This window comes from Vulpes vulpes, chromosome 9, assembly GCF_048418805.1.
Source record: "Vulpes vulpes isolate BD-2025 chromosome 9, VulVul3, whole genome shotgun sequence".
In the NCBI taxonomy this organism is placed as follows: Eukaryota; Metazoa; Chordata; class Mammalia; order Carnivora; family Canidae; genus Vulpes; species Vulpes vulpes.
Genome location: NC_132788.1, coordinates 105,898,696 through 105,926,410, shown reverse-complemented (window position 1 = coordinate 105,926,410; position 27,715 = coordinate 105,898,696). Strand labels below are relative to the sequence as shown.

At 57.8% G+C, this 27,715-nt stretch overlaps 1 protein-coding gene and 2 long non-coding RNA genes across 3 annotated transcripts; 1 reads left to right on the top strand and 2 right to left on the bottom strand.

The window, feature by feature from the left end:
• Nucleotides 1-21,423: 21,423 nt before the first annotated feature.
• On the bottom strand, nucleotides 21,424-22,726 carry ZNRF4 (zinc and ring finger 4). Its single transcript, XM_026019305.2, has one exon. The coding sequence runs from the start codon at nucleotides 22,608-22,610 to the stop codon at nucleotides 21,519-21,521; it is 1,092 nt and encodes a 363-aa protein (XP_025875090.2). The 5' UTR covers nucleotides 22,611-22,726; the 3' UTR covers nucleotides 21,424-21,518.
• Nucleotides 22,727-23,684: 958 nt separating this feature from the next.
• On the bottom strand, nucleotides 23,685-27,184 carry LOC112935628 (uncharacterized). Its single transcript, XR_003238198.2, has 4 exons — nucleotides 26,805-27,184; nucleotides 26,425-26,508; nucleotides 24,989-25,124; nucleotides 23,685-24,503 (listed from the first exon to the last, which is right to left on the bottom strand). It is a non-coding gene; the product is annotated as an uncharacterized lncRNA (long non-coding RNA).
• On the top strand, nucleotides 25,674-27,449 carry LOC140593971 (uncharacterized). Its single transcript, XR_011994497.1, has 2 exons — nucleotides 25,674-25,922; nucleotides 26,116-27,449. It is a non-coding gene; the product is annotated as an uncharacterized lncRNA (long non-coding RNA).
• Nucleotides 27,450-27,715: the final 266 nt, after the last annotated feature.

Sequence of the window (27,715 nt, the reverse complement as noted above, 5' to 3'; positions counted from 1 at the left end):
TTGACTCCATGCTCGCCTGGCCTCTGAAGCAGACTCAGGGAAAACCCCAGCACCTTCAGAATGTGCCAGAGCCTGGGGACCCAGTGCTCAGATTTTAAGAGTGACCAGGAGGGAAGGTGACTCACTGGGATGGGGCAGGACCCCGAAATACCAGGGCTCCGCTCCTCCCACATAGCAAAATCAGGTCATTTTTCAATTCCAGTCATTCTCTTTCATCCATAAAATTTGCCAAGAGCCACTTTCCCGAAAATCTAAATTGAAAGTAAATAGCACGGGGACAATTCTCGGTGATAAAACCACCGATTCTGGAGCTTCTTGGGATAATATTTATTTTCCCCTCTCACTAATGGCTCCAGCCGCCTCCCCAGGTGATTAAAGTAATGCGTTTGCTTAACCTGACTGGGGCCACATCCCACCCGGGGCTGATTGGACCCCGTGTGGAGCCCCCCCCACCCCACCCCCCGGTCAATTATATTAACCACTGCTGGTTTGCAATTACTATAATTCAGAAAAAGCTTTGGCCCGGATTTGTTTTTCTTTATTGAAAATGTTTAAACTTCATGCATTGCAAATGTCACCGCCCCGGATTGGATTCAACGCTTTTTCCTAGACTCGGGAGGGTTGGCTCTCATGGGACTTTCTGGGGCTGGTGCTAGGATCATCCCCATTTCCCAGATGAGAAACCCAACGGTCAGGGAGGATGCCACTTGCGCAGGGTCCCACAGCTGGTGGTGCCCTGCATCAAAACTGCGCTGAGATATTTTGTTTCGGTGCCCAGTGGAGTCACATTCCTGGTGGTGAAAATTAGAAAAGACAAATAAGTCTTCAGAAAACGTTGTCATCGCCTGCCATCTCCAAGCTAACAATATCCGATGTTGGGGCTTATGTCCATCCAGAGCTGTTTCTCTGTGCGTACACATCCACTCGTGAGCGAGGTGTGTATTGAGTTCTTACTGTGCGCTGGGCACCGTTGTGGGCGGCAGGGACACAAGAGGAAACAAATAGACTTACGTGAAGATCACTCCAGGCAAAGGCCCTGGGGCAGGACAGTGCCTGGCTTGTTAGAGGAGCAGGGAGGCTGGAGCAGAGTGCAGGTAGGGGTGTTGGGGGGAAAGATGAGGGCAAGGAGGTCAGCAGAGGGGAATCAGGGGAGAATGAGAGAACCCCACGTAATTCTTAAAGGTGGAAGGCCAAGAAGATGTGGGGCTGGAGGGTGTACCCAGGATCCTGGCTGAGCAGCTACAGGATCCTGGCTGAGGGCTCCCCTCAGCCAAGAAGGGGGTTGTAGGAAGAGCAGGTTTGGGGGCATGGTTGGGGCCCAGTGTGCTGAGTGCAGGATCCCAGTGGAGGGGCCCTGCATGGAGATGTGGGGGGACAACTGGACCCCAAGCCTGGAACTCGGGAGGCAAGGGCTGGAGACAAGACTGTGGGTGTCCTGGGGATGTAGAGGGGGTTAGAGCCCCGAGAGTGGACCATGTTGGAGCGGAGCATGGGAGGTGCTGGAGGGGGAGACAGGAGGGATGCTGGGAGTGCAGGGTCCCTGGGGAGAGGAGTCAGACTCTGCCCAGTGGGGGGGATGAGGAACATGGTTCGAGAAGCTGATGGGGTAGAGCTGGGATGGGGGTGAGAGAGAGAGGCAGACAGCGAGTGTAGACAACTCTTTCAAGGAGTTTTGCCAGAGAAAGAGGCCAAGCAGTGGGCTGTGGCCAGAGGGGCAGGAGAGTTGAACATGACCCTGTAAGACAAGAAGGGTCCTGCAGGGCCAGAGGCGGTGTAGGACGTGGGGCCCTTTCTGGAGTCATGTCCTTGAATGACGCCCAGGGACCCCTGACCCGTGTCCATCCCGCCTCTGCCAGTCTTGTCTGCAAAATGGGTACCCGTCCCCGTCCCCGCACAGGCTGGCCCGGCGACCCGCTCCTCTGCCCCAGGGGTCCACCTGTGAGGTGGGCGCCCCTGACTGGGCTGGGGGCCGGAGCAGCACCCCCACCCCAGGGGAAGCAGCCAGTCTCCAGGAAAGACGCCCTGAGATCCCCGGTGAGAAAGGGCCCCACAAGTCAAAGTGCTTTTTCAAAAATAAATACCCTGATTAGCATAAGGTATGCAAATGTATGCTAATGTGACAACTATTAAAAGATTCCAAATGTCATCGAGGGAAAACACATCGGTCCAGGCTGGGAGGGTGAGGGTGGGGGACGGGAGGAGAGGACACAGCCCGGACTCTGGAGGAAGGTCAGGTGCGCGCGCCCTGTGTGCCCTGTGCACCCTGTGTGCCCTGTGTGCCCTGTGATGCGGTTCCACACACTCAGGTTATTCCAGGGTGACCCCAGTCCCGTCCCGGGCAGACCCCTGGGCTCTCTATCCAAGGCTGTCCCCAGGTACACTGTGCCCAGCAGGTGCAACCTTTGTCCAGAGATCCCTCTGTCCCGCCGTGAGTGCCCAGGCTCACACTCAGGAGTAGAAATCCAGCACGGGTGATGGGCCACAGAGTATCCTCCACAACAAAAAACACCCCCAAATCTCCCAAGGACCTGGACAGATAAGAGGCTTTTTGGGTTTTTGTTGTTGTTGTTTGTTTTTGTTTTTTCTTTTTTTCCTCTCCATATATACCCTCCTTCACTTCAGGAGAAAATTTCCATCCCCTGCTTTTTTTTTCCCCCCAAGGCTGGCAGACAAAAGAAGACCCCAGTGAGGGGAAGGACCTATTTCCAGGGCCACACACCTGTGCAAGCTCACCTAATCAACAAAGCTATCCCATGACATGAGGAGTATTGAAAGCATCGGGCCACAGAGAGGCTAGCGACATTTCCAAGCCACACAGCAACCGTGAGACCACCCACGCCACCAATTCCCAAAGTGTGGCCCACCTTAGCCCACCTCCCCACCGCCACAGCTATCATTTCCTGAATATTTTCCTTCAAATGGATCCACTTCTTAAAATCTTAAATCTCATTAAAACGAAATTGTTTATCATGACTGTAAATGAAAAGCCAGCATCAACGACCATAAGGAGAAGCTAACTCAATAGAAGCAAAATCGTATTATTAATTTCTGCCTGGAGACACTTATCTCTGAGGCTCTGCACTGGGGTTTGCTCTCTTTATCCAAACAGGGAGAGTCCCAGGTGTCAGGGAGGTGTGAAAGGCTGATTAGTTGCACCCAATTAAGACTTTCTTCTTCCAAGAGAAGTGAAAGGAAGAACTCTCCAGCCATGAGGGTCATTTAAAATGGCTTGATGTATAATTTAAAACCATGTCATGGTCACCAGGCTGGTGTCCGTCTCCAAGACAGACAACGGTCCTGATACCCTAGAATCCTGCAATTAGTCTCCAGCCATATCAGGGCAGCCCCATCACAGAGAAGGGATGGTTTCACTCATAAGGAGATCCACCCATCCACCCACCCACCCACCCACCCACCCGCCTTACACCCGTCTACCGACCCATTCATCTACCCATCCGCCCTCCCACTCAGCCACCTATTCATCTGCTCGGTAAATATACACTCTCATGCCTGCTGTATACCAGGCACTGTTGTAGGGTTTGGAGACACAATCGTGACCAAGACAAATCTCATTCTTACCCAACAGGAGCTTCTCAACTAGCGAGGACATCTTCCATCCCTTGAGCAACATCACAAGGTGGGCTGAGAATTTCACTATGTTGTTTGGCGGCAGGGGTCATCCTGGCGAACATCTGTGGCCTTTGCCAAGCAGCCTTCTTCTCCCCAACCCCCGCCTTCGGGGGGCAGCAGCACCCGGATTTTGCCCCTGCCTGGGGGCTGCCCCACCTGCTTCAAATCGCTAGAGCCTTTGCTAACTGCCTGTGCTCTTCCTTGTACGCACACAGCCAGACCACATCCCCAGCACCCCCAGCCGTTGGGGCAGCGGAACTCAGCCCGTGGGATGTGGGTGGAAGCGATGACTCCGTCACTTCCAGTCCTGGCCAAGCTCTTTTCCACGTCAAAGATGAAGGAGCCACGAGACAGAGGTAGGTGGCGAGGTCCTGAGTCACCGAGTGGAGGACAGCTGCGTGCTAAGCAGGAACACCTGTTTGCGCCTTCCATGGGCAACACACTTGTGTCGTGTCGAGTCCCCGAGGTGTGCCGGTTGATTACAGCCGAGAGGGTTACCTTAACCAACCTGCGCCTTTCCCACTTTCCGGAGCTATGGTTTAATGGGCCCCACCCCCAGCAACAGGTGAGGCGTAGGTGATGTCAGATCGCAGAATCCCATGCCTACTGGCCTCCTGATTGGGTCGGCCGAGGCTGCGTGGCCGCAGGATGCAGCTGGGGAGATTGGATGGGTTTCCGGGGACCACCAACGGGAACACTGAGGCTGCTGGCTGAGTCCCCAAAGCTAGAGAAGGGGTTTCTCACCTTTGCTACTGGGAGAGGAAAGGGAACTCCCTTTGCTATTATTAATATGAATATTAATTGATGGCTTATTATTTTTGTTAATGCTCTGGCCTTTGTCCTGGAAGGTCCAAATTCAGAAACCTGTTTCTGCAGCTTTGACCACCCTAACGATGCCCTGACCTCCATCCATCTCCAACCAGACGTGGCCACAGAGCCCACTCCCTGGGACACCTCCTCACGGAGGTCCACCAGGTACAACCTACCCAAGCCCCAGCCCGTCACTCGATCACCACACCAGCTCCTCTTCCTCCCTAGCTCTCCGTGGCTCCCCTGTGCTCTCAGGAAAAAGTGCGAGTTCTTTTCCAAAATGCCTCCCAGCCTAGCCACTCCACTCTTCCTTGCCCCACTCCTTCTTTTTCATCCGCCTCATCTTTAAATGTTGTCCCTCCAGGAAGCTTCCCCTGGCCCCCTCCCCAGTGCGGGGACGGGGGTGGGGAAGAAGCGCCTCTGAGCTGCCACAGCTGCTTGAGCTTTCCCCATCGCGGGTGTGCAACTGCCTGGGTACATGTCCTTGAGTTCCAGGAGACAAGGGCTGGCTCTGTCCTGTTCACCACTGTCCCCGGTCCCCAACTCAGCACCAATGCAGCACCGCGTTAAACACACTAGAGGCTTAATAAATCTTCTGGAATGAATGAATGGTGATTGGAAATAGAGAACGCCACCGTGCATGGCAGATGCCGTGGGTGCCCCATCCACATCCTTCGGCGCCCTCATCGAGGTCCCTGCTGGCAGCATCTTTCTGTCCCGACCTGCCACTCCCTAGCTGAGGCTTGCTCAGTCTGGGTCCAGGGCAGGCAGGAAGTGTCAGGGAGCTTTAGCACCAGGAGGCAGCCCTGGGCCGGAGACAGACAGGTGCAGGGGGGTAAATACCCCTCAGGAGGGACAGCTCAGTGCACGCTTCCCTCTGGGCTTCCCAGTGCCCTCAGCAATCACTTGCTCATGAGCGGCCGCTCCTTCCTTCCCCACCGTCCCCACCGCCCCTCCTGCCTCTTCCTGGGATCACCTCCCACGGGTACTCTTTGCCCCCAAATCCTCCTCTCGGCCCGCTTCCAGGCAACCCAACCTCAGAGCTGCAGTGAAAATCTCTCAGCCCCAACTCACTTGGCAGCACTTCCAGGGAGAACTTTGACGTGCTTTGGGGGGAGGGGGGGACAAAACCACTGCCTCTTGCTCCCTGTCAGCTGTGAACCTTGCTGTCTGCACACACAGTGCGACATTTGCAGTTGCGTATTAATTGTGGTTTTTTTCCCGAGAATGAGATGCTCTCCTGCAATGTCTGCAATGTGTGTGTGCGCGCGCGTGCGTGAGTGTGTGCGTGCTTAATGACTTTCTCATTTTGAGATGGGGCCAGACAGCTTTTTGAAGAAAGTCTGCCCAGAGCCTGGAACATATAGAAAATTCTCCCAGCTTAATAGCACTCCCACCCGCCTGCCCATCCATCACGGACGCACCACAGAATGAAAAACAAGCACATTGATTGGATCTATTTCTAATCGACAGCCTAAGATACCGTTTGAAATCTGCCATTAGTTGGAAGAAGTTGGAAGTGGCTGTGTCTCATTTCTCAAGGACGTGGGGTCTGCGGGAGAAGAGAAAAAAATCATGGCAACATTCAGCGAGCACGTATTGGGCACCTGCTGGGTGCTGGGGGCACAGCGGTGACCAGGACAGACCCCACCCTACCCTCCCAATGCGGGAGACACACAGGTCCCCTGTGACCCATGATCAGGGCCATGACGGAGGTTGCTCAGGCAGCTCTGGGGGCACAGCGGGGGTGCCTCATTCAGCCTGAGAGGTCAGGGAGGGCCTCTTGGAGTCAGAAAAAAAAAAAAAAAACCTGACAGCTGAAGGCAGAGGAGGAGTTAGATGTCAAACCAAAATATGAGAAGGGGAAGAGGGCTCCAGGGAGAGGGAACCGCATGTGCAAAGGCCCGGGGGCAGGTAAGGGTGATTTGCTGTGGTTGGAGGGTGCGAGCATGAGTAGTGAGAGAGGAGTGATACATTGGCCGCACGTTGAGGGCCACGGGAGGGTGTCTCGACTTTCCCGTAAACAACAGGAAGCCATGGGAGCATTTAGAACGAGGAGAGGGAGTGACATTTGGTAAAAATCACTTGGGCATAGAATTATCACATGACTTAGCAATTCTGCTCTTAGATGTATCCCCAGAAGGATTGGAAGCAACGACTCCGAGAAATATTTGTAACCCATATTCACAGCGGCACTATTCACAAGAGCCAAGAGGTGGAAACAACCCAAGTGTCCACTGATGGATGAATGACAAACAAAACACGGCCCGACCGTACGGTGGAGTATTTTTCAGCCTAAAAAAGAGAGCGGAGTACTGGTACATGGTACAACAAGGTTTCGTGGGGGAACCTTGAAAACATTATGCTTCGTGAAATACGCCTTTTTTCCACAAAAGGACAAAAATTCGTGTGATTTCACACAGTGGAGTTACTGCTTAATGGGTACAGAGTGTCTGTTTGGGGTGACAAAAATTTTTTGGAAATAGTGGGGATGGTTATACAACATTGTAAATGTACTTAATGCCACCAAATCGTACACTTAAAAATGGTGAAGATGGTAAGTTTTATGTTATGTATATTTTACCACATTTTTTAAAAAGAGCTACAATTAAAAAAGAAGAAGAAGAAGACGGGGGAAAAAAAAAAAAGAAGCATTTTGGCTGCTGCCGGAGATCCGGGATGGAGCAGCGAGTACAAGCCAGACCAGAGTGGAGACAGGGGAGAGGGTGAGAAGTGGGCGTCTGGGGGCGTGTTCTGGAAGTGGGGCTGCCAGGCGGCCGGGAGGAGGTGCCATGCCAGCTTCCTTTTGGCCCCACCTCCAAAGGTGGCCTTTGCAGGCAGTGGGGTTCACTGTACCCATTCTCCGGAGGCCCGGCCACCCACCTTACCCACAAGTCCCCCAAGCCTCTCCCCTGCGAAGCTCACCCTTCATGGGCCAGCCCGGGGACCCCCCGTGCAAGGAACCCCGATGGGGTGGGGGGGTGTTGATGGCACTTGTTCCCGTGCACAGATCAGAGCTGCTGGGTAGGAACTGTCTCAGCAGCGAGCGATCCCTCCACCTACCTTCACTTATACACGGTGCAGATGTAATACCTGCTTTTAAATTCAATTAAGTCAGATTCAGTTCTGCTCTTGGAATACATTACCCAGCTGGAGACAGCAGGGGGGAAAAAAAAGACAGGGAAAAAAACACACACACAAAACACAACACAGACCTATTTAGAGATTTCCCTCTAAATGGATTTTAATTCTCTCGATTTATCAGAGGCCAGAGGAGCTGCTGACAGCCTGTGTTCGCTTGTTGTCTGCGAACTCAGTTTCAGCCACAAGGAGGGGTGAGGAGAAGCTGAATTTAGGTTCTGACCCTCACTTCCAGTGTGTGGGTGCGTGGGAGGGTGGATCTGGGGTCACCCTGGGTTCCCATCCCAGCATTGCCACCCACTGTCTTTGTGCCCTTGAGCCAAGTCCCCCACGCTCTCTGTGCCTCGGTGTATGCATCTGTGAAATGGGGACAGTGGTTGTGCTGGTCTCAGAAGCCTGATGAAATCATTGATTATCTGAGACAATTCAGGTCGGGCCCTCAGCACAAGGTCCGGCAGCTTCCGAATGTTCAGTAAATGCAAGGATGATGATGATGATGGTAATGACAACAACGATGGAGGTTGTCATTAGTTGTCATTGCTTTCCAACTAGAGGCCCAGACCGGTGCTAGGTCACTGCCGGGGGGGGGGGGGGGGGGGGAGGAGGCAAAAAAGAAATGTCAGACTTGAGCCATGACTTCAAAGGCCTGGAGGCTTTGGGTAGGACGGGGAAGGAGAGGGAAGTACTGGCCTAAGCAAAGGAGTGGAAGTGGTACCCAGACTGGAATGTACTGGGGACAGGACACAAGACAGGAATTGAGGCTAGGCAGGTGAAGGAGAATCTGGGCTCCAGATGGGATCAAACAGCATGAGATTCCTGGTCCGAGGCCCCGCCTTGACTTTAAGGAAAGGTATCCAGCCTGCATCCTCTTTCCCCAGGGAAAGTGCTGACAAATCCATGACCCCAGGGCCCCCACGGGAGACAGTGCTATGACCTGCCTCTGTCCTGGGAAGCCCATGTCCCGCCCTGGGCCTCACAGGCAGGAAGAAAGCTCCTCCTGCCACTCCCACGGTGTTGCCCACCTGCGTGGGGCAGGGGCCAGGGTCTCGGGATCCACAGCCTGGAGACCGGCACCCCTGGCTCCCATTTCACAGACCCGGAAACAGAAACTACACAAAAGAAGGAGCCAACTAGAGGCCTCAGAACAGAGACCTGTCCCCAGGAGGCCTGGGTCCTAATGCAACTGGGTCCAGATGCCCTCTCTAACTTGGGGTGGGCATGGATAAAAAGGAGGGAAAGACCTCTGAGGGATCGGCAAAGACAAAGAAAGCAAAAGGGTGAGAGACCGAGAGACAGACACAGCGAGACAGACGACGAAGGAAAGGGATGGGGCATCTGGTGGCTCAATGGTTGAGGATCTGCCTTCAGTTCAGGTTGTGAGCCCTGGGGTCCTGGAATCGAGTCCCGCGTCGGGCTCCCCACAGGGAGCTCCTTCTCCCTCTGCCTGTGTCTCTGCCTCTCTCTGTGTGTCTCTCATGAATAAATAAATAAAATCTTAAAAAAAAAAAAAAGGAAAGAGATGGAAACAAATTGAGATAGACACAGAAAGTATGAGAAATTGAGGAAGAGATGGAGAGAGAGACCTGGGAGAGAGACAGAGAGAAAGGAAGAGAGGAGAAAGTTTTCTGGGCAGAAAGGTGGGAAGAAGGAGGAAGTTGGGAAGAAACCCCGAGGCCGAGGGAGAAAAGGGGCCGGCAGAGGGCCTGAGTGAGGCGGGGAGGGTGGCCTGGGGAAGCCAGGAGCCGTCACACGCCAACATGTCCTTAATTGTAATGACATGGGAACATTTAGTTTGTAGATGCTGCAGAAATGAGAACGCGCCTTGCCCATTAATCTAATGGCTGTTAGTCAATCAGTCTTCAAAAGGGGCTCCGCTGTGGCTGCGTGGGGGGTCGCCCGCGGGAGGCTGGCGGAGGAGATGGTTTTAAACTAATGATGCCCGAAGGGAGAGCCCGAGGGGCAGCTCCGGGGGGAGCCGCTGCCACCATAGCCTTGGCGGGGAGCTTAGGAGCCTTGCAGGCAGCCACCAGCCCGGAGGGGGCTGCCCGGGCGAGTAGCAAATCTCATCTGCCCGCAGGGGCGTGGGGATACAATGTAGCCACTCGAGGGACCCTGCGATTCTCTTAACTCTTGGGGGGGGGGGGGGGAGGCTTCCCGGAGCAGCTGCCGCCTAGACTGTGCTAAAATGAGGCAGGCAAGGGAAGAAGGAAGGGAGAAGGGGCTCCCAAGCAGAGGGAACAGCTTGTGCAAAGGTTGGGAAGGAAATACGCAGACAACACCGCGTGTGAGTGAGCTGCACAAGGCCGACCCCACCGGGCCTTTTAAGGATCCCGAGAAGACCTTGCTGATCGGAGAGTCGTGGGGTCGAGTTCAGATTTAGATTTTATTTTACTTTTTTTTTTTTTTAAGATTTTATTTATTTATTCGTGAGAGACACACAGAGAGAGGGGCAGAGACACAGGCAGAGGGAGAAGCAGGCTCCCTGCAGGGAGCCCCATGTGGGACTCGATCTGGGACTCCAGGATCACTCCCTGAGCCGAAGGCAGACACCCAGCTGCTGAGCCACCCAGGTGTCCCTACTTTTTTTTTTTTTTTTAAGATTTTATTTATTTATTGGAGAGAGAGAGGGAGAGAGAGATTGAGCAGGGGCAGAGGGAGAGGGAGAAGCCAACTCCCCGCTGAGCAGGGAGCCCAACTTGGGGCTCGATCTCAGGACCCCGGGATCACGCCCTGAGCCCAAGGCAGACGCCCAAAAGATTAAACCACCCAGATGCCCCCTGACTTATATCTTAAAAAGATATCCCTGCAGATGGAGGCAGATTCGGGGGTCAGTCATGAGATCTCCAACTTACAAAGAGTGAGCTGCCCAGTCCCAAAGGTATGCAAGGTAAGGCCGGGGAGCCACCCACAGGGACCGGGTGGGGATTTTTGGTATCAGGTGGAGGCTCTCTGCCAGGAAGGTGGGAGGCCCCTGTAGATAGGGGTGCAATGTGTTACTCATCTCACTTGGGGGGCACACTTGGGCCCACAGTGAGGAGGGGGTGTGTGAATGAGTCAAAGATGCCTGGGTGGGACGCTTGAGTCAGTGCCCAGTGTGTGCCTCTCCCTGCCGCTCTCAGCCCGGGGTGACTCACTCATTCATTTGGCCTGGAGTGTGGAGGCTCAGGGGACGCGGGGGAGAAGGCCACCCGATTACCCCGCTGCCACTCCCTGCTCCTGCTGAGTACCCGCCCCGGGCCCAACGCCTCTGGAACGAAACCTCTTGACTCCAAGAGACACCTTCCCCTGCTCCACTTGTCACTGCCTCCGTGGTCCCCGCCCTGGTCGGCTCCATCATCACTGGACTGACCTCCCCCAACCCTGGCACCCTGGCTCCCCACTTCACAACCCCCCAACAGTCTGTCCTCCCCACAATGGCCACCAGAGGGCGCCGGGAGCACCTGGGGGCAGGTGCCACCCTCGTGTGCCCACAGCCCTCTGGGACTCCCACCTCCCTAGAAGGAAAAGCCCAAGTCCTCCCCGCCGGTGGCCCCAAGACCCTGCATGACCTACGCGGGGCCCCTCTCTGCCCTCCCCTCCTCCCTCCCTCCCTTGGCTCACTCGGCGCAGCCGCAGGGCCTCTTGGCTGTTCTGGCCACATGCCATGCTCTGTCCTGCCTCAGGGCCTTTGCACATGCTGGCCCCTCCGCCTGGAGTGCTAGTCCTCCACATCTTCTCATAGCTTCTTCTTATTCGGCTGGAGCATCACCTCTTCAGTGAGCCCTTCTGGATCCTTCCGCTAAGGTGCCATCCCGCTCTCTCCTTCCATCATCTCCCCTGCTTTTATTTTCCTCGCAGCACTACAGTCCTCTCAAACGAATGCTCACCTGTTTACCTTTGTTTTCCTCACCTACGGCCCAGGATGCTGAGCTGAGGCCTGCCTTGGTCCCCCCGGGTCCGCAGTCCTCAGCACAGGGCCCGGTACACAGTAAGTGGTCAATACTTGATTTTTGACCCACTGAATGAATCTTCACAGCACCTCCCCGGTTGCGGAGGCTTTTTGCAACCCCATTTCACCCAGGGGGGACCTGAGGCTCTGAGAGGGGCCGCCTGCGGGCTCGGGTGCTCCGAGGCTGTCGAGGGCTGGAGGGTGAGCCCCGAACCCTGGGGGGCCAGGGGTGGTGTCTCAGGCACAGATCAGCGAACAGAGCTTCTGTTTGAGGGAGGATGGAGGGGGGGGGGGTGTTGGGGGGCAGGGCAGTCCACGCTGCGGGGGGCGGGGGGACCCTGTGTGTGCGTGCGGGGAGGGGCTGCTAACCCGGGGGCTCTAATTTAGTGGAGAGGCTGCTGTCCCTCCCCTTCTGCTTTCTCCCTGCGATGGGCCTTAGGGTGGCCGGGCGAGGGGCGACCCCGAGTAAAGGGCAAGGCGCTCACCATAAAGACTCCCAGCCCAGCAGAGCCTGCGAACTCCTCCCCCGCGCTGCCCCCCTCCCCGCGGGCCCCCTCCGCGGAGGCCCCAGCAACTTCCAGCGGGTCCCCGGGAGCCCAGGCCGCCGCCCGCCCCCCGGGAGCCCGCAGCCAATGGCCGCGCCGCCCGATGAGGTAATGCGGCCCCTCCGCGCTCCCATTGGCTGGCCCGGAGGCCGGGCTCTCCTCGGCCCTGGAAGGCGGCGCCGGTGCGAGGCGCGGGAAGGGGTCCCTACTGCCCCGGGCGCCACCTAGACACCTGCCCCCTCCGACCCTGGGACCCCTCCCTGCCCTTGCCCTTCCCGAGGCTCAGGCTGCACCTAGGGACCCCTGCGCGCCACCTCCAGCCCACAGGGGCGCCCCCCGCCCCCTCCCCGCGCCTGAGCGGGAAGGTTGGAAGGATGGATGGATGATCCCCACCCCACCCAACCCCCAGCAATCAAGAGACCCCAGAGTTTTGATCGACCTCTCTGCGTAATTGCACCTAATTGCACGTTCATTGAGTATCCACTGGATGCCAGCCCAGGGGCCCCTGAGGATAGGGAGGTGACGAAATCGCACCCGGGCCCCTGTCCTCAGGGGCTCCCCAGAATAACGGGGACGGGGGACACACCAGCAGTCACCCCTCCGTCCCCTCGCCAGCGAGCACGGCTGCGGACCGAGGGGGCGGGGCAGGCAGCGGCCGCAGGGGTGTCCTGGCAGCTAGGCCGCACCATCTGCAGCTGCCAAGGGGCTGGCAGGGACCACAGAGGGGGACGGAGGGGGAGGCAGGAGGGGAGGCGGGGTGGGGGGGAGGAAGGGGGGCCTTCCCCTAAATTATCACATCCACTTGTTTATTTAGGGGGAGCTCCCCCCACCTTGGGGGCTGTGCCTTTTTGTTCCCTGCCTTATTCACTCAACAAACATTTGACCCCCAACACACTCACCCCACTGGTTCTTTTATATATTTACTTCTTCCTCTTTTGTCCTCCTTCCTCCTGAACCGTTCTAATGGGCACTTTTTTTTTTTTTAATTGTAGGCGTTCCTGAGACTAGATAGGGTCTCATCTGCTTTTTTTTCTGGCTTATTGAGGTGCCGCGTCCACGCCACCGATGCACATGTGAGGCGTACAGCTGCGTGCCAGCTCTACCCCCGTGCAGATTCTGGCCGCCAGCGCCCAGCGGCGAGGGGGGAAGTGGAGATGCATCTTGCAAGTGCACCGTGGAATCCTGCCTTTATTTGGAAGTCTGATATTTTGTTCGTCCTGGATTTTTTTTTTGGCATTAATTTTTATTTTTTAAAATATGGCCATCAAATATGACTTACCCTGATTGCTGAAATATTTGGCGCTTCCTTGAATTTTGTCCCTGAGAACCAGGCCTCCCCCAGCTCACCCTGACCCCTGCATAGAACATTCCACCACCCAGAAGGCTTGGGGTGCTGGTAGGGGCTCCCAGGGAATACTCTCCACCCCCACCCCACCCCTGCCCTGCCAGGTACCTCCCCCAGGTAACTCAGCTCCATCATCACAGATTACTCCACCTACTTTAAAAATTGATGTAAGTAGAATCACACAGGACTCGGTCTTTGGAACCTGGCTTCTTTCGCCCCACCCGATGCTCTCGGGGTGCCTCCAAGTTGTGACACGTCCGGGTGGCTCATTTTTTGTCGTTGCTGTCATTGCTTCTCTAACCACCAGCTCCTGGGCAGTTGAGTTGTTTCCTGTGTTTGGCTGCTCCGAATAAAGCTGCTATGAACATTGTCACACACGTCTCCGTGTGGACATATGCTTTCATTTCTCTTGGGCAAACACTCAGGAGGAGGATGCCTGGGTCAAATGGTAGGTGTGTGTTTAACTTTTTAAGAAACTGCCAAGCGGTCTTTGCGAGTGGCTGTACCATCTTTGCCTTCCCACCAGCAGCGGGGGAGAGCGCCTGTGAGCCCGGCTTCGGGGCCTTTGGATTTCCGAGGTGTCATCTATATAGCTTTCCCTGTCCCATTTATTGAGGCCTTTCCCATCATATTGGTCCTGTGTTTGACCAGAAAGGGGAACGGGCTGCCCAGGCCCTGCTGGGGGGTGCGACACAGTATATATGTTGAGCACCTGTTGTCAGTGTCTTAAAATCTAGGATATTCTGAATTCCAAAATATCTGGTTCTCAGGGTTTCAGATAAGCTCTGCTCTTATTAACTCTTAATTTTTTAAATTTTTATTAAGATTTTATTTATTCGTGAGAGACACAGAGAGAGAGAAAGAGAGAGGCAGAGACACAGGCAGAGGGAGAAGCAGGCTCCATGTGCCGGACTTGATCCTGGGACTCCAGGATCATGCCCTGGGCTGAAGGGCAGGCGCTAAACCACTGAGCCACCCAGGGATCCCCTTAACTCTTTTTTTAAAAAAGGTTTTATTTATTCATGGGAGGCACACACAGAGAGACAGAGACACAGGCAGAGGGAGAAGCAGGCTCCCTGTAAGGAGTCTGATGATGCAGGACTCGATCCTAGGACTCCGGGATCTCGACCTGAGCCAAAAGGCAGATCCTCAACCACTGAGCTACCAGGCACCATATTATTATTAACTTTTTTAAAAAAGATTTTATTTATTTATTCATGAGAGACAGAGAGAGAGAAAGAGAGAGAGAGAGACATAGGCAGAGGGAGAAGCAGGCTCCCCGCAGGGAGCCCGACGTGGGACTCGGGACTCCATCCCGGGACCCCCGGGTCACGCCCTGGGCTGAAGGCAGCGCTAAACCTCTGAGCCACCCGGGCTGCCCATTACCTCCTAAATAATATATGTTGAGCCTACAGCATGCCACCAACTCTCCTCTGGGCGGGGACACTACAGTGACCGAAGCAGTCCCAGCCCCCCGCCCCTCACCCCGGGTTCACAGTCCCTTAGAGGAATAAGGCAGACGCGGAGCCCCCCACTCCATAGACCCAACAGGGGGTGACTAGGTCCACAGTGGAGAGAACACAGGCCTGGCAGGGGGCCCAGAGGCCTCAGGCTGAGGCCTCAGGGAGGCTTCCTGGAGGAGGCATTACCTGAGCATTGACCTGACATTTAAGGAAGGGGTAGTGAGGGAGGCAGCTTGAAATCTGTCCTGCGGGGACACAGTATCCTGGGAAAGGTAAGAACACCGCCAGGCCAAGCTCCCCAGACCCTCCTCTGACCCCAGTGAGCTGGGGCTTGAGTCTCTGCAGCAGGTGGATGACCGGCAGGTGCATCGCTGGTCTCCCATGGGGCCTCCTCATGTTCTAACAGGTGTGGGCCGTGTTCACCACCACCCTTGATGCCAGGGAAACGCCCCCTCCGGGGGGGAGGCTGGGTGCTGACGCTGGGGGGCCCTCACTCCATCCAACCACAACCCCTGGCCTTGACGACCAGCCTATCTGAGGTTGAAGACTTTCTCTTTTTGAAAAAAGGCTTCCCCCTGTGGAGATCCGGCAACTTTGTGGATCAACTATGGGTTTCTTCTACTTCCTGAGCCAGAGATCTGCACCACCCTTCTCTCCCCTTCTCTCCCCTTTTCCCCCTTCTCTCCCCCTCCATGTATCAGCCACTCCTGTGGCTTCCGCCTGCAAAATCAATCCCACATCCACCCACTTCTCTCCCCTCCTCAGTCTCTCCCTGGTCCAGCCTCCGGCGTGGCGAGCGCTGCCTCAGGACCTTTGCACTGGCTGTTCCTGCTCCCTGAGTATTCTTCCCACAGCTCTAATCACTTATTTGCTTAAAAAAAAAAAAAAAAAAGTATGTCAAGGATGGAAGCTTCGAGAAAGCAGTGACAATGTTTATCTCGGTCACCTTTGGGTGCCCAGCTACCAGCACAGTGCCCGGCACACAGCAAGCAGGTGCTCAATAAAATCATTCCTCCCACCACGGAGGAGGGCATTTAATTCACGGAAACTCGGGCAACAGCCGGGTCGTATTCCCCAGATTCCTGGACGGGAGCGTGTAGCCATGGACACAGATAGAGATATTAGGGGGGGAGAAAGGCTCCAAATTTTGGTTGCCTCCCTCTGCCTTTAATTATTTTGTCGACAAGGCTCACAATTCAGCAAGTCAAGGTGGCATTTGAGAGGGACGGTTCCCTTTAGCGTAGCTGACAGCTAATTTGTGGGAAGTTTAATTACAGGCGGCGTTAATTAACTGACAGAATGCTGGGCGAGGAAGACAGCCATCTGTTCCTAAAAACGTCCTCCCCTCCTGGGCCCCGGCTGGGAGGCGGGGAGGGGTGGGCAGCGAAGAGGGCAGGGCGTGGAGGAGAGGCGGGGACAGAGGAGGAGGAAGGAAGCAGGACCAGGGGACACATGGAGCCTTGTCACTCCTCGTCCAGAGGCGATCGGGGGTGAGAACTTGGCGCTCGGCCTCCTCCTCCTCGAGCCTCTACCATTTTTGTTGTTGTTCTTTTTGCGGTTGCCTCCAGCAGCCGCTGGGTGTGGCCATAAGTTCCTTGGATCCTGCTCCTTATTGGTCGTATCACAAGGAGCTTTGGGTGTGGAGTAGAGGAGGCGAAGAGCGCACAGTCCTGGGCATCCAGCAAACGGGGTCAGGAGGGGTAGTTGGGACAGAGCCAGGGGTGCTGCATGGCCCCAGAAACCTGCCCTGGGAGAACCGGATCACTCTGCCCCTCGTTCCAGCACTCACGCTCGTCATTCCAACCCTTCTCCTTGAGGATGGCATGGAAGTGGTGCAAACAGCCTCCGGAGGGGAACTTCTGTGGTTCAAAGTCCAGCTTTGTCCCTTCTGAGCCGCTTAAACCTCCCTGGGCCTCGATTTCCTTATCTGAAAAATGGGGTTGATTATAAGACCTACTTCCATTGGTCTCTCTTGAACGGTCGAGGCCATGCACTCTGGGGCCCCTGGAGAGAGCCTTGCTGTAACCCAGAAGGGTCCTCACTCGCTAGAACTAAAAACGCGTGTGCTGTTCCCTCCCCCTGGAACACCCTTCGGACCCCTGCCCGCCCGCTTCCATTCTGTCCTTTGCCCAGAAAGACCCAGATGGACGAGTAGGTGGCCACTCCATATTGCTGTCCGGACAGTCGGAGCTGTGACTGTCCTCACCACCCCGCCCCAGGGGGCCTGGAGGCCAGCTGACTGCAGAATTCAAAGTGAGAGCCACGTATTTTTTTTAAAAGATTTTTTATTTATTTATTCATGAGAGACACAGAGAGAGGCAGAGACACAGGCAGAGGGAGAAGCAGGCTCCCTGCAGGGAGCCGGAGGTGGGACTCGATCCTGGGACCCCAGGATCACACCCTGGGCCAAAGGCAGGTGCTAAACCACTGAGCCACCCAGGCGTCCCTTTTTTTTTTTTTTTTTTTTTTATAAAAGTGAGAGCCACTTAAACAGCGTGCAGTGTGGCCCTGGGCAAACCATGTCCTCTCACAGACTGTTTCTTCATCTGGAACATTCGGGGTATCACCCAGGAGCCCGGCTCAAGAGGCAAGGAGTCCGTGCGGAAAGAACGTGCCGTGCTGGTGGCCTCTCCCATCCCATACTCCACCCCTGCGCCAAGGCTGCTCCCCAATCCCACCCCGAGCCTTAGTTTCCCCGTTTGGCCACCCTGCCCCGTAGAGAGGACACCGGTGGATGGGCGGGAGGAGGCCTCTGCTGGGGCTCGCTCAGAGCCGCCGCTGGGGAGCCTGGGCTGAGGCCGAGGCCCCTTCTCGGACGGGGCAGGTCCTGACTGGGTGCAAGGGCTCTATGCACACTTATTAAGCACCCACTGGATGCCGGACCCAGCCTTTGCCCCTGCCCTTCTAGCTGCCGGGATCACTTTTCCTTTTCACGGTGCTGATTCCCGCTGTCTCTGCTCCCGGTCTAGAAGACGCCACCTCCAGGAAGCCTCCCACATTCTCTGGGTTGGGGCAAGCACCTCCCTTTGGGTTAAATGGTGCCGGAGCTCCCCACTTGATCTCCGTCAAGGCCAGGGGCTGGAGGCAGGTCACTTAGCCCATCGACAAACACCAACGGAGCGCTTCGTGTCAGGCACTGTGTGGTGGGAACCCTCCAGGGCCCGTTGCTCTTGCTGACCCCACTTTCCAGATGGGGAAACTGAGGCTTGGGACGGGTTATTGGTGGAAGCCACGTGGCCTGAGTCCTGGAGCACCGCAGGGCCTCAGTGAGAGCTGGTTTCTATCCCCAGTGACGGGGAGCTCACTCCCTCACCTGACAGCCTGGTTTTGAGGAAAGTCATCTGTCTCGTGACCTAGGGGGGTGCCTGCTTCCCTGTGGTGCCTGTGATCTTGAAGGAGGCCCAAGCTCGAGATGAGGGGATTCGTTCATTCTTTCATTCATTCATTCACTCCGTCAACCAACACGCGAGCCAGGTTCCACAGCGTGCATGTGGCCGGTGGTGCTGGCCAGCCTTCCTACCTGCTCCCCCCTCTTCACCACCAGTGGAACCTCTGGTCTTCAGCGGGACTGTGGGCCACTCACAAAAAAGACTACATTTCCCAATGTCGTTTTAGGCAAGTGCAGCCACATGACTCCGTTCTGGCCAATGGGGTGTGAGCCGAGGTGGTATATGGGATTCCTAGGCACGCATCCTTAAAAGGAAGTGGGGAGGGGCCCCTGGGTGGCTCAGCAGTTGAGCATCGGCCTTCAGCTCAGGCCGTGATCCTGGAGTCCTGGGATCGAGTCCTGCATCGGCCTCCCCGAAGAGCCTGCCTGTGTCTCAGCCTCTCTCTGTGTCTCTCTCATGAATAAATAAAATCTTAAAAAAAAAGGAAGTGGGAAGCCCTTCCTCACCCTTTTCTCCTCATTGGTTGGAATTGCAGATGCAATAGCTGGAGCTCAAGCATCTGGCTTGTCCCAGGAGGAGGTGACCACTTGCTAAGGATATGGAGCAATAATATAGAAGGAGCCCGGGCCCTGGACACCATAGAGCCTCCATGCCATCCCTGCACCAACCGACTGCTCAGATTTATGAGCCCCGTGTGCTTACTCTTCTCTGGTTGGGTCTTGGATCCCATCACCAACCCCAGTCCTGACTGCTACGTCTGTCCCTCCCGGTCTCCATATCCTCATGCTCACCCCCCCTCGTGCCTGCCAGATGGAGACGCTTGTCCTCACTCGGCAGAGCCAATGGGCATCCCCCGTGGCCAAGCAGGGAGCCCTGGACAATGTAGGCATTTCTTTGTGACATTACAGAGAGTTGGGAGCAAGTCCCTCAGGAGGTGGGTGTGAGTTCTCATCACAGAGCCGCAGCCCCTCAGGGATCCCATGCAAGGACCTCAGCCTGCCTCTACGCACACGCATGCACACATGTGCACACACACACACGTGCACCCCAGAGCCATGACCAAGGGCCTATCCATCGCCATCATCAACCCAAGAAGGGAGACTCTTTTCCTTAAACCACCTCGAAGTTTTCCAGCCTGGTCAGGAAGTGTGGGCAGCAAAGCACAGGTGAAGAACCCTTTCATGTGTGTAACACGGGAAACCTCCCACCACACACACGTATTCCCCTGTGGGCTTCCCGACACCAGACTGCATGGCCCGACTCCTACCATGGCTCTCATGCTGCGTGACCCCAAGCCACTACTTGGCCTCTCTGGGCCAGGACCACCTCATCTGGAAAGCAGCGACCTAGAAGTGCCGCTGCGAAGGATTTTCTCTGAGCTACTGAGAGCCCTCCCGCGGTTTTACTCAGCCCTCAGAATAAAAATCAAATTCCTTCCCCAAATTTACAAGGTCTTCTACAACCTGCCTCCATCCCCTTCCTGCCCTCACCTCCTCCCTGCCCCCCCACCCCGACCTCGCTCACGCTGCTCCAGCCACAAGGGCCTCCTGGCTGCGGCTCCTCCAACATGCCAGGCCTGGTGCTGCCCCGGGGCCTTTGCATGGGCTATTCCCTCGGTCTGGACTACTCTTCCTGCACATGCCCCTCCTTCTTGCCATTCCAGGGTCAGCAGCGTCAGATCCAGTGTCCCCTCCCTGACCTTCCTCCTCACGAGGCAGAAGCAACTGCCCCTCCCTCATCTCCCGGAAGACCTCTTGATAGGCCCGACCCTCCCGAAGGGGGCACCTCATCTGCTCGCCAGAACATTAAGCTGCATCTGAGCTGGCCTCCGAATCCAGCTGCAAACTTGCAGGAGACCCAGGGGACCGAGGAGCAGGCTATGTGGCCCCAAGGGGACTAGCTGGGCAGAGCCAGGTGGGAGATGTCGCCTCGGGGCTTACGACCCAGCGGCTTCAACGAATAAATTGCAAGGCAGGAGTAAGAGAGCCGGAGACAGGGAAGCTGTCGATGGAGACCTAGGAGACCGCCGCCGACTCCAGACTTTATCTAGACCGTGGCCCAGACCACCCCAGGGAACGCGCCTCACGAGCGTGCACAGTGCCGCACGCCCGCTGGCTGGGTAGCTGATGCCACGAGGGAATCGTTATTTTGAATGTGATACTGAAGTTTGTGAGGGCTTGAGAGTCTGATCTGAGGGGCACCCTGGGTGGCCCAGTCAGTTAAGCATCTGACTCTTGGTCTCTGCTGAGGTCATGATCTCAGGGTCAGGAGATAAAGCCCCGTGTTAGAAAAAGAGAGAGAGAGAGAGAGAGAGAGTCTTATCTCAGAGCAGGGGCCGTCCTCCTTGGCACTGGTGACCTCGGGGCCCGCTCATCCTAGGGGTGCTGGCTGGGTAGGCTGAGCGGCCCCCCACCCCCTTGATGCCAGCCCCCCCACCCCGGGTGTGACCACCAAAGGTGTCCCCAGACACCGGCCCGGAGTCCCCCGGGGACAAAATCCCCAACCCAGGTGAGAACTGCTGCTTTAGAAACACCAGATGTTTACCCCTAAAAACCATCTGGCATTTTCGTGGGAACGACGAGGATGGGAGGCGGGGAGACTGGCCCTGGATAGGCACTGGTCGAATCCGAGTAACGGGTGCATGTGCGGGAGGATCGTTATTCTCTCCCATCTCCTTGGCCTTTGGGGAAGTTCAAATCCAAAAGTTCACCCGAAAGTCCGTCCGCACCCACGTTGCTTTCTCGGAGGGGGACGAGCGAGTGTGCTGGGCCCGGGTGGGAGGTGAGCATTCTGGGAAGCCGGGTGAGGGGGTACGTGGGAGCTCCCTGTGCCACCTCTGCCACTTTTCTGGGAATCTAAAATCAGTCCAAAGTAAACATTTTATTTAAATTAAAAAAAAAAAAAAAAAAACGTTGAAACGCACGCAGAATGAATAAGCGAATCAGAGATCCGCAGCCCACGTGCCCAGGGTGGAACGAAGGTGCGGGGCGTGTCCCGGTGCCACCGCCGGTGTGACCACACAGCGGCTCTGGAGACACCCGCCCCCGCCCAACCCTGTCTCCTCACTCACCCGGGGAAGCTGGAAGCCACTCTTAGGGCCCAGCTGGGATTTGCGACACGGGCGGCACGAGGGGCCAGGAGCCCGGTGGCTCCACAGCAGCCAGGGCAAGAATCCGCTTTCAAACCCACTTTATTCTCTCTAGACTAGAAACACTCCGTATTTCCACTCTCCCCACCCCGATCTTGGCCAGCCAGGGGCCCGCGGCCTCACCGGGGTTCCGGGGGCCTCTCCGAGGACCTCTCCGAGGACGCCACGGCCTCCGCCACCCCCACGGAGGTGGAGCTGCAGCAGCCCTGGGAGCCTCCGGCCCGGGCCAGCAGCTCCAGCCTTCGCGAGCGCAGCCGGGCCTGGATGGCCCAGATCGGGGGCCGGTGGCCGGGCAGCGAGGGGTCCTCGTCGCCGAAGCTCTCGACGGTGGAGTCGGAGCCGTCTTCCGTGCCGGCCACGGACTGCTTGCACACGGGGCAGGAGCGCCGCGCGGCCTGGGAGAACCAGGGGTCAATGCACTTGCAGTGGTAGGTGTGGGAGCAGGGCAGGATCTTGAGCTGGTCGCCCTCCTCGTACTCGTCCAGGCAGATGGCGCACAGGTCGTTCCGCCGAGTGAAGGTCCGGACCTGGGCTTTCTGGCAGGGCTGGGGCTTCACCGCCGGCCCTCGGGTCCACCAGGCCCAGAGCCAGTTCCACAGCTGTCGGAGGACGAAGAGGACGGACGTGAGCAGGGCCAGGGCGCGGCCCAGCACCCAGGAGACGGCCAGCACGGGGTGGCAGTCCAGGTCGGGGCACGGCGGGTAGTCGGGCAGCAGGAGGACGTGGGCTGCCTTGTCGCAGCGCACGATGACCCGCAGGTCCTGCGAGGCGGCCTCGCCCACGAACACCGACGGGATGGCAATCTGGCGCCGCAGGTCCTCGTAGACGTGGGCCATGCGCACCAGCTCGTCGGAGCGGACGTTGTGCACGATGGCCGCCTCGAAGCCGGCCCTCTGGGCGTGCAGCACCTTGAGATCGAACGTGCAGTCGTACCGGCGGATCAGCACGATGGCACCCAGCGAGCCGTTGCCCGGCCGCGGGCCCTCGATGGGATGGCAGGCGTTGGCCGGCTTGGCCTCCATCAGGTAGCCCCGCACGCCCTCGGGGGCCAGCGGCAGCCCGAACAGCGCCGGCAGGTCGGCGAAGTCCACGGTGCTCGCGTTGCCGTCCAGCACGGCCCGCACCAGCGCCTCCGACGGCACCAGCAGCGCCAGCAGGATCAGCGAGGCCTCGGCGGCCCCCAGGGCCAGGGCTGCCCGCGGCCACCCCATGGTCGCCCCCCGGCCCGGCCCCTGCCCCTCCTCCGGCCGCCGCGGGCAGCTAGGTCCCGCTGGGGACGGCAGACGGGAGGCCTTCGGGCATCTCCAGGGCCTCCCAGGGGCCCGTGGCCGGGGCGGGCGGCAGGTGAGCGCGCCGGGGTGGGGGGCTCCGAGGCGGGTTCGCAGGGCGGCCGGGACCAGGGCGGCCTTAGGCGGAAGCTGCTCCTGGTGGCAGCCCGGCGCGCATCGTGTCTCCAAAGGCTGGTCTCAGGAGCAGCTGACCTGCCCAGGCGGCCTTGCGGGCGGATGACGCTGAGGCCAGGAAGCCCCAGGGTTCTAGATGCCCCCCGGCCTCTGTGACATCGTCCTGTTACATCTTGTCCCCAGGAGCCCCCAGTTGCCTAGGACTGGGGCCAGGACAGCATTCCTGGGTCTCTGACCTCGGGGGCCTGAGCAGCCTTTGAGAAAACTTGTGGAACGCTCAGAGCACCCCCGGGTCCTGGACCTCACGAGGCTCTGGGGTGCCACAAAGTGGGCTGGTGGTCCCCAGGGGCGCGGATCTGGCGCCTATACCCATCCTCTAGGGTGTCATCTCCCCGAGACCGCCAGAGATCCACCAAGGTTAGGTGCCAATGTCACACACCCCCCACCCTTTAGAGATACACAGAAGGACCCAGGCTTGTTCAGGGTACCCCTTCCCCCATGAGGTCGGGTCTCAAAACCCGAACTGCAAAGCTCCTCCGTCTCTCCCCCTCTATTCACTCTGCTCCAACCACGGGCACCTCCTCACAGTTCTTACAACACACCAGGCGTGGGCCTGCCCCAGGGCCTTAGCACAGGCTGTGCCCTCTGCCTGAAATGCCCTTTCTCCCAGGGCCGGCTCTTTCTCACAACTGAGGTCTGAGTTTGTACGTCCTCAGAGTCTAACTAGATTTGATCTGGGGGGTAGAGAGGTGCCCGGGTCAGGGTGGAGCTGGCAGGACTGGGTGGTCCCTGTCTTTACCGCCTGGTAGGCCTCAAGTCCTGCACCAGCTTTATTCTCTGTGCCTCTGCTTCAGCTGGGTCCCCAGCTGTCCCCAACCCCACTCCCACCCCCGCGGGCCCTTCCTCAGCCACAGGACTCCTCATCCCCCACACCTCCCACCCGGAGTCTGCCCCCTGCCAGGCCAGACAGCCTGCTCCCAGCTTCATTGCTGGGTCTGCCATTCACAAGCTGTGTGACAGCAGGTAAATCACTCAATCTCTCTGGGCCCCCGACTCCAGATCCGAAAAAACAGGCGTAACTATGAGGAACCCAGCTTAGGAGCTGGGCGGGGAGAGAAGTGAATGAGATGACGCGTGATCTGCGCCCAGCGCTGGGGTCTGACCGTTTCTCTCTGCCGGACTGGACCTGCCTCCACTTTGAAATCTTTCCAGTCAGGGAATTTTCTAGAATCCCAGTCCTCCGGCCTCTCCCATGGCTCCCCATTGCTGCCCAGATGCAGGCCACACACCAGCCCACAAGCCCCCCACCCCCCATGATGGTCAAGACCCTGCCCATCGATCTCTTCCGCCTGAGGCCCTTGGATGCTCCAAATGCATCTCGAGTCCTTGACCTCCAGAGCTTTGCAGACGCTGCTTCCAGCGCCAGGAGCAGCAGCGTCTCCTCCGTGGCACCTTGCCAGGCTGACTACTTACCCTTCAGGTCTCCTCGGTGGCCAGATGCCTCCCCGGGCAGCCCTCATCTGGCCATGGGGGAGAGGCAGGGACACGGGGAGGAGGCCGGTGGCAGCCGAAGCCAAGGAGCCCGAGGGCGCCCGGCCTCACCAGGAGTCCAGGCAGCAGGACACAGGCAGAGTCTCCCCCGAGCCTCAGGAGGAACCGCCCCCTGCCAACACCTGGGTTGTGGACTTCTGGCCTCCAGAGCTGGGAGAGAAGAAAGTTCGGTGGTTTCATGACCCCCCCTACAGCCCCGCACCCCAGGGTGGTGGTTCCTTGTTACAGCAGCCGCAGCAGGCAAGGAACATTCCCTGGGAGCCTTGCCCCAGGTCTGCGTCCAGGGGAGCCAGCGGGGCAAGGTGTCACCCCGCCCAGAGTGGAGGGTGAGTGAGGAAGGGCTGGGTGTGGGAGGGCGGAGAGGAGCATGCTGGGAATGGGAAGGAAGAGTGAGAAGGTCCTGAGGTGGGGGGGAGGGGAGGGAGGGGACTAGAGAGAGAGGAGAGGAGGGGGGAGAGAGAATGGGGGGAGGGGAAGGCGGGGAAGGAAGGGAGGGAGAGGGAGGGGAGGGAGGGGAAAGGAAGAGGAGGGAGGGGAGGGAGGAGGAGGGAGGGGAAGGGGAGGGAGGGAGGGGAGAGAGGAAAGGAGGGGAGAGGGAGAATGGGGGAGGGGAGGGAGGGGGAGGGAGGACCTACCAGGTGAGCGTCTGGAAGGAGGGTCTGACTCAAAGGCTGGAGAGGGCGGGCAAGGGCAGGTGCTTCCCCACCCCGGGTCTCCACATCTCTGCACCGCTTGGCCCTTTTGCAAGGGGAACCAAGTCCCTCACTGCTCCTGAAATAAAAAGCAATTAGTGTTTCTGACCAGAGACGGTTCCGGCTGGAGGGCAGACTGGAGAGGGACCGGGAGGCCGGGAAGCTGCGGAGGGGAGGACGGAGAGTCCCCGAGAGCAGAGACAGGCTCAGAGGGGACACCGCAGCCCGAGCAAGCAAAGGGGACTGAAGGTGCTTGCCCCCCCACCCACCGGGGGATCATTCCCAGAAGTCACTGGTGCTGGCGGCTGTCGCCTTGTTCAAGCCACTGCTCATTTCCCTAAGGGACAGGCCTGGGCCCCGCTGGAATCCTACAACATCTGTGTCTTTGCATTTTTCAAGTCCCAGCCCTTTGTGGTGAGAGACTTGGGGTTTTATGTTGTGATTCTCACCACGGCCTTAAGGGAAGACGAGGGGAGCGTGGATATTTAGGGGATGTTTGGTAAGTAGAGGAATGTCGGATGATTATGGGGGAAAAGGCAGAGAAAGGTTCTCCAAAGACGGCAGCTGATAACAAGGGGTCTTGGTTTCCTAGGGCTGCGTAGCAGAGCACCGCGGGCTGGGCGGCTGAGAACATCCGAAATTTATTTTTTTCCAAGTTCTGGAGACCAGAGGTCCACGATCATCGTGTCGGCGGCGTGTGCCTCCCCCACCCTCCGACCCCCTCGAGGGCTCCTCCAGCTGCTGGAACCTGCTCGGCCCACGTGAGCCAGCCAGTGAGCACCCCTGGGAGCGGCCCCGGACCCACGACCAGTGGGACCCCGTGGACCAACACTCCATCTCTCGCGCTCCTCAGGCGATCAGATGAAATGGCTTTGGGGTGCGTGTCCCTCACCACCTCCTTGAGGACCCCAGTGGGACTGAGCTCCAGCTGCCCCCCAGGCTGACTGTGCTTCCTTGAAGTTGCCCTCCCTTTCCTGTGTCTGACACATACACACACACCCCACTCCCCTCCCAGGGATTTCTGAAATCACTGCCAACATCACTAATCTCATTTCAAATTCTTGTCTCAGGATCTGCTTCTGAGGGGAGCCGAAACTAGGGGGCCGCCTGAGAACAGAGCCGGTGCATAAGAACAAAGAGACCGAGAACAGAACAGGTGCTAGAAACATCGTCTGCACATCTGGATCGAGCTGAGCCTGAAGGCCACCTGGGAGATGAAATAATACATCCCCCCCCCTTTTTTTATTTTTTGGCTGAAAGGAGATTTCTGTCCCCACACAATCAGCCTCCCAGGGAAGAGGTGAGGCTTCCAGAACCTCACCCGAGAAGGGACACCGGGCACAACTGTAAGCCTGATTTTCTATTTCTGCTTCACCCACCTCTACCTGCCACCCAATGTTTGTAGGGGGAGCCTCCTTTCGCGGTGCTGGCGGGGGCACGCTGAAGATGTCCGGCTCCTCAGGCTGTTAGAAAACACATGTCAGATGGGGTGACCGGATGTGTCCCGGAGCTCAGAGTCACATGTAGTCGCGTGTCCTTCCCTCCTTCCTCCCGCATTCCCGCATCCCCTGCTGCACGCAGTGTCCAACTGGCCCCCCTCCGAGAGGAATGCCCCGGGGGGCGGGGGGGGCAAGGTGTGCAAGGGGTCAGGCAGGCAGAAGCCGTCCACCTGCAGCCGGACCCGGGCCCCTCTGTCTCTCGGTCTCTCCTCTCCAGGCATCTCTGTTCCCGTCTCCCCTTGGGTTTCTCTCCCACTTACTCTCTCCTGCCTGTCGTGTTTCCTTCGGTGGCTCCGTGTCTGTCCCTTCGGCCCCGCGATGATGTGGTTGGCCTCAGTCTCCCCCTGCTGCGCCCTTGGAGCCCAACGTGGCCCTCGCTGACCCAGCAGGCTGCTCCTCCCCTCGGACCGCTCACCTTCGGGGGGACAGATGCACGGTCGGCAGAGGCCTTCTGAACACCGTCCCCCAGGGGCCACCCACTGCCCTTTGGGCTTGCCACTCTGCTTTTCTCCGTGGCCCCCAGGAGCCAGCGAGCCTGCAGAGAGGGGACAATCCTCCCAAAGGCTGCAGCCGACGAGGGGCTGGGCTGCCTTCCCGGCCCCAGAGCGCCCAGTCCTCCTGGCCCGCAGGCCCGGCATCGGCTGCAAACCAACAGCGGCCTTGCTGTTTGGCCAGACTCCCCCTTTTCTCTTCCTACCGTCCCCGCCCCCCACCCCCGCAGAAAGTATTTCTGGGCAGAGGGATCTGTCTGTCTGTCTGCCCGGGACAACGTGCGAGGCGCCCGACGACGCACCATGGTGACCAAGACAAAAACCCTGACCTTACGGAGCTTCTGTTCCAGCTGAGAAGAGGGAAGACAGCCAAACAACGAATTAGCTTAATGAATAAAGCAGCCATCAGACGAATCATTTCAGGGTGTGACGTGCAGCGAAGGAAATCAAGGGGGGGGGCAGCGTTTGAGGGCGTGGAGTGGGGGGGGCGCTCAAGGAAGGTCTCCCCGAGGCACGCACGTTTGAATGAGAAGAGGGAAGAACTTTGCTTCTAGAACATTCCTGGGGCGCCACCAAATCACACTCCACCAAACTGACCTGGGCTTTGCCGATCGGCGTCATTTCATTTTATTTGCTCATCAAATGTTTGCTGGGGACCCACTGCGTGCAAGGCGCTGGGC

Excerpts from the sequence above, each read along its gene's own strand:
- ZNRF4 (XM_026019305.2), bottom strand. The coding sequence starts at position 22,610 with ATGGGGTGGCCGCGGGCAGCCCTGGCCCTGGGGGCCGCCGAGGCCTCG.